This window comes from Lethenteron reissneri, chromosome 1, assembly GCF_015708825.2.
Source record: "Lethenteron reissneri isolate LAM-NWPU_2019-01 chromosome 1, ASM1570882v1, whole genome shotgun sequence".
NCBI classification, from domain to species: domain Eukaryota; kingdom Metazoa; phylum Chordata; class Hyperoartia; order Petromyzontiformes; family Petromyzontidae; genus Lethenteron; species Lethenteron reissneri.
This window is the reverse complement of record NC_083779.1, coordinates 6,186,686-6,192,685: the sequence shown is the minus strand read 5'-3', so window position 1 is coordinate 6,192,685 and position 6,000 is coordinate 6,186,686. Positions and strand designations below refer to the sequence as shown.

The window sequence follows — 6,000 nt, the reverse complement described above, 5'->3', positions numbered from 1 at the left end:
AGTCTCAACTGCAGCTCCAGGCTCAACAGTCTCAACAGCAGCTCCAGGCTCAACAGTCTCAACTGCAGCTCCAGGCTCAACGGTCTCAACTGCAGCTCCAGGCTCCATAATCTCAACAACAGCTCCAGGCTCAACAGTCTCAACAACAGCTCCAGGCTCAACAGTCTCAACAGCAGTGCCAGGCTCAACAGTCTCAACTGCAGCTCCAGGCTCAACAGTCTCAACAGCAGCTCCAGGCTCAACAGTCTCAACGGCAGCTCCAGGCTCAACAGTCTCAACAACAGCACCAGGCTCAACAGTCTCAACTGCAGTGCCAGGCTCAACAGTCTCAACTGCAGCTCCAGGCTCAACAGTCTCAACAACAGCACCAGGCTCAACAGTCTCAACAACAGCACCAGGCTCAACAGTCTCAACAACAGCACCAGGCTCAACAGTCTCAACAGCAGCTCCAGGCTCAACAGTCTCAACAACAGCGCCAGGCTCAACAGTCTCAACAACAGCACCAGGCTCAACAGTCTCAACAACAGCACCAGGCTCAACAGTCTCAACAACAGCACCAGGCTCAACAGTCTCAACAACAGCACCAGGCTCAACAGTCTCAACAACAGCACCAGGCTCAACAGTCTCAACAACAGCTCCAGGCTCAACAGTCTCAACAACAGCACCAGGCTCAACAGTCTCAACAACAGCACCAGGCTCAACAGTCTCAACAACAGCACCAGGCTCAACAGTCTCAACAACAGCACCAGGCTCAACAGTCTCAACAACAGCTCCAGGCTCAACAGTCTCAACAGCAGCACCAGGCTCAACAGTCTCAACAGCAGTGCCAGGCTCAACAGTCTCAACAGCAGCACCAGGCTCAACAGTCTCAACAGCAGCTCCAGGCTCAACAGTCTCAACAGCAGCGCCAGGCTCAACAGTCTCAACAACAGCACCAGGCTCAACAGTCTCAACAACAGCTCCAGGCTCAACAGTCTCAACTGCAGCTCCAGGCTCAACAGTCTCAACAACAGCACCAGGCTCAACAGTCTCAACAACAGCTCCAGGCTCAACAGTCTCAACAGCAGCGCCAGGCTCAACAGTCTCAACAACAGCACCAGGCTCAACAGTCTCAACAACAGCTCCAGGCTCAACAGTCTCAACAGCAGCTCCAGGCTCAACAGTCTCAACTGCAGCGCCAGGCTCAACAGTCTCAACAGCAGCTCCAGGCTCAACAGTCTCAACATCAGCGCCAGGCTCAACAGTCTCAACGACAGCTCCAGGCTCAACAGTCTCAACAGCAGCTCCAGGCTCAACAGTCTCAACATCAGCTCCAGGCTCAACAGTCTCAACATCAGCGCCAGGCTCAACAGTCTCAACGGCAGCTCCAGGCTCAACAGTCTCAACAGCAGCTCCAGGCTCAACAGTCTCAACAGCAGCTCCAGGCTCAACAGTCTCAACATCAGCGCCAGGCTCAACAGTCTCAACGGCAGCTCCAGGCTCAACAGTCTCAACAGCAGCTCCAGGCTCAACAGTCTCAACAGCAGCTACAGGCTCAACAGTCTCAACAGCAGCTCCAGGCTCAACAGTCTCAACAACAGCTCCAGGCTCAACAGTCTCAACTGCAGTTCCAGGCTCAACAGTCTCAACAGCAGCTCCAGGCTCAACAGTCTCAACAGCAGCTACAGGCTCAACAGTCTCAACAGCAGCTCCAGGCTCAACAGTCTCAACAGCAGCTCCAGGCTCAACAGTCGCAACTGCAGCTTCAGGCTCAACAGTCTCAACTGCAGTTCCAGGCTCAACAGTCTCAACTGCAGCTCCAGGCTCAACAGTCTCAACTGCAGCTCCAGGCTCAACAGTCTCAACGGCAGCTCCAGGCTCAACAGTCTCAACAGCAGCGCCAGGCCCAACAGTCTCAACGGCAGCTCCAGGCTCAACGGTCTCAACAACAGCGCCAGGCTCAACAGTCTCAACGGCAGCTCCAGGCTCAACGGTCTCAACAACAGCGCCAGGCTCAACAGTCTTAACAGCAGCTCCAGGCTCAACAGTCTCAACAGCAGCTCCAGGCTCAACGGTCTCAACAGCAGCTCCAGGCTCAACAGTCTCAACAGCAGCTCCAGGCTCAACAGTCTCAACAGCAGCTCCAGGCTCAACAGTCTCAACAACAGCTCCAGGCTCAACAGTCTCAACAGCAGCTCCAGGCTCAACAGTCTCAACAGCAGCTCCAGGCTCAACAGTCTCAACTGCAGCTCCAGGCTCAACAGTCTCAACAGCAGCTCCAGGCTCAACAGTCTCAACTGCAGCGCCAGGCTCAACAGTCTCAACAGCAGCGCCAGGTTCAACAGTCTCAACATCAGCGCCAGGCTCAACAGTCTCAACAGCAGCTCCAGGCTCAACAGTCTCAACATCAGCGCCAGGCTCAACAGTCTCAACGGCAGCTCCAGGCTCAACAGTCTCAACAGCAGCTCCAGGCTCAACAGTCTCAACATCAGCTCCAGGCTCAACAGTCTCAACATCAGCGCCAGGCTCAACAGTCTCAACGGCAGCACCAGGCTCAACAGTCTCAATGGCAGCTCCAGGCTCAACAGTCTCAACAGCAGCTCCAGGCTCAACAGTCTCAACATCAGCGCCAGGCTCAACAGTCTCAACGGCAGCTCCAGGCTCAACAGTCTCAACAGCAGCTCCAGGCTCAACAGTCTCAACAGCAGCTACAGGCTCAACAGTCTCAACAGCAGCTCCAGGCTCAACAGTCTCAACAACAGCTCCAGGCTCAACAGTCTCAACTGCAGCTCCAGGCTCAACAGTCTCAACAGCAGCTCCAGGCTCAACAGTCTCAACATCAGCTACAGGCTCAACAGTCTCAACAGCAGCTCCAGGCTCAACAGTCTCAACAGCAGCTCCAGGCTCAACAGTCGCAACTGCAGCTCCAGGCTCAACAGTCTCAACTGCAGCTCCAGGCTCAACAGTCTCAACTGCAGCTCCAGGCTCAACAGTCTCAACTGCAGCTCCAGGCTCAACAGTCTCAACGGCAGCTCCAGGCTCAACAGTCTCAACAGCAGCGCCAGGCTCAACAGTCTCAACGGCAGCTCCAGGCTCAACGGTCTCAACAACAGCACCAGGCTCAACAGTCTCAACGGCAGCTCCAGGCTCAACGGTCTCAACAACAGCGCCAGGCTCAACAGTCTCAACAGCAGCTCCAGGCTCAACAGTCTCAACAGCAGCTCCAGGCTCAACGGTCTCAACAGCAGCTCCAGGCTCAACAGTCTCAACAGCAGCTCCAGGTTCAACAGTCTCAACAGCAGCGCCAGGCTCAACAGTCTCAACAACAGCGCCAGGCTCAACAGTCTCAACAGCAGCTCCAGGCTCAACAGTCTCAACAGCAGCACCAGGCTCAACAGTCTCAACAGCAGTGCCAGGCTCAACAGTCTCAACAGCAGCACCAGGCTCAACAGTCTCAACAGCAGCACCAGGCTCAACAGTCTCAACAACAGCTCCAGGCTCAACAGTCTCAACAGCAGCTCCAGGCTCAACAGTCTCAACAGCAGCTCCAGGTTCAACAGTCTCAACTGCAGCTCCAGGCTCAACAGTCTCAACTGCAGCACCAGGCTCAACAGTCTCAACGGCAGCTCCAGGCTCAACAGTCTCAACAGCAGCTCCAGGCTCAACAGTCTCAACAGCAGCTACAGGCTCAACAGTCTCAACAGCAGCTCCAGGCTCAACAGTCTCAACTGCAGCTCCAGGCTCAACAGTCTCAACTGCAGCACCAGGCTCAACAGTCTCAACGGCAGCTCCAGGCTCAACAGTCTCAACTGCAGCTCCAGGCTCAACAGTCTCAACAGCAGCTCCAGGATCAACAGTCTCAACAGCAGCTACAGGCTCAACAGTCTCAACTGCAGCTCTAGGCTCAACAGTCTCAACTGCAGCTCCAGGCTCAACAGTCTCAACGGCAGCTCCAGGCTCAACAGTCTCAACAGCAGCGCCAGGCTCAACAGTCTCAACGGCAGCTCCAGGCTCAACGGTCTCAACAACAGAGCCAGGCGCAACAGTCTCAACGGCAGCTCCAGGCTCAACGGTCTCAACAACAGCGCCAGGCTCAACAGTCTCAACAGCAGCTCCAGGCTCAACAGTCTCAACAGCAGCTCCAGGCTCAACGGTCTCAACAGCAGCTGCAGGCTCAACAGTCTCAACAGCAGCTCCAGGCTCAACAGTCTCAACAGCAGCTCCAGGTTCAACAGTCTCAACAACAGCGCCAGGCTCAACAGTCTCAACAGCAGCTCCAGGCTCAACAGTCTCAACGGCAGCTCCAGGCTCAACGGTCTCAACAACAGAGCCAGGCTCAACAGTCTCAACGGCAGCTCCAGGCTCAACGGTCTCAACAACAGCACCAGGCTCAACAGTCTCAACAGCAGCTCCAGGCTCAACAGTCTCAACAGCAGCTCCAGGCTCAACGGTCTCAACAGCAGCTCCAGGCTCAACAGTCTCAACAGCAGCTCCAGGCTCAACAGTCTCAACAGCAGCTCCAGGTTCAACAGTCTCAACAACAGCGCCAGGCTCAACAGTCTCAACAGCAGCTCCAGGCTCAACAGTCTCAACGGCAGCTCCAGGCTCAACGGTCTCAACAGCAGCGCCAGGCTCAACAGTCTCAACGGCAGCTCCAGGCTCAACGGTCTCAACAGCAGCGCCAGGCTCAACAGTCTCAACGGCAGCTCCAGGCTCAACGGTCTCAACAACAGCGCCAGGCTCAACAGTCTCAACGGCAGCTCCAGGCTCAACAGTCTCAACAGCAGCTCCAGGCTCAACAGTCTCAACAACAGCGCCAGGCTCAACAGTCTCAACAGCAGCGCCAGGCTCAACAGTCTCAACAGCAGCACCAGGCTCAACAGTCTCAACAGCAGCTCCAGGCTCAACAGTCTCAACTGCAGCTCCAGGCTCAACAGTCTCAACAGCAGCTCCAGGCTCAACAGTCTCAACTGCAGCTCCAGGCTCAACAGTCTCAACAGCAGCACCAGGCTCAACAGTCTCAACAGCAGCTTCAGGCTCAACAGTCTCAACTGCAGCTCCAGGCTCAACAGTCTCAACAGCAGCTCCAGGCTCAACAGTCTCAACTGCAGCTCCAGGCTCAACAGTCTCAACTGCAGCACCAGGCTCAACAGTCTCAACGGCAGCTCCAGGCTCAACAGTCTCAACAGCAGCTCCAGGCTCAACAGTCTCAACAGCAGCTACAGGCTCAACAGTCTCAACAGCAGCTCCAGGCTCAACAGTCTCAACTGCAGCTCCAGGCTCAACAGTCTCAACTGCAGCACCAGGCTCAACAGTCTCAACGGCAGCTCCAGGCTCAACAGTCTCAACTGCAGCTCCAGGCTCAACAGTCTCAACAGCAGCTCCAGGCTCAACAGTCTCAACAGCAGCTACAGGCTCAACAGTCTCAACAGCAGCTCCAGGCTCAACAGTCTCAACAGCAGCTCCAGGCTCAACAGTCTCAACTGCAGCTCCAGGCTCAACAGTCTCAACAGCAGCTCCAGGCTCAACAGTCTCAACTGCAGCTCTAGGCTCAACAGTCTCAACTGCAGCTCCAGGCTCAACAGTCTCAACGGCAGCTCCAGGCTCAACAGTCTCAACAGCAGCGCCAGGCTCAACAGTCTCAACGGCAGCTCCAGGCTCAACGGTCTCAACAACAGAGCCAGGCTCAACAGTCTCAACGGCATCTCCAGGCTCAACGGTCTCAACAACAGCGCCAGGCTCAACAGTCTCAACAGCAGCTCCAGGCTCAACAGTCTCAACAGCAGCTCCAGGCTCAACGGTCTCAACCGCAGCTCCAGGCTCAACAGCCTCAACAGCAGCTCCAGGCTCAACAGTCTCAACAGCAGCTCCAGGTTCAACAGTCTCAACAACAGCGCCAGGCTCAACAATCTCAACAGCAGCTCCAGGCTCAACAGTCTCAACGGCAGCTCCAGGCTCAACGGTCTCAACAGCAGCGCCAGGCTCAACAGTCTCAACGGCAGCTCCAGGCTCAACGGTCTC

The 6,000-nt window shown here is 55.7% G+C and overlaps 1 protein-coding gene across 1 annotated transcript; it reads left to right on the top strand.

Moving 5' to 3' along the window:
- Positions 1-368: 368 nt before the first annotated feature.
- Positions 369-962, top strand: LOC133360761 (putative uncharacterized protein DDB_G0271606; the record flags this gene model as incomplete). Its single annotated transcript, XM_061579654.1, has 1 exon — positions 369-962. A coding segment is annotated over one exon (594 nt), but the record flags the coding sequence as incomplete, so codon positions are not given.
- Positions 963-6,000: the final 5,038 nt, after the last annotated feature.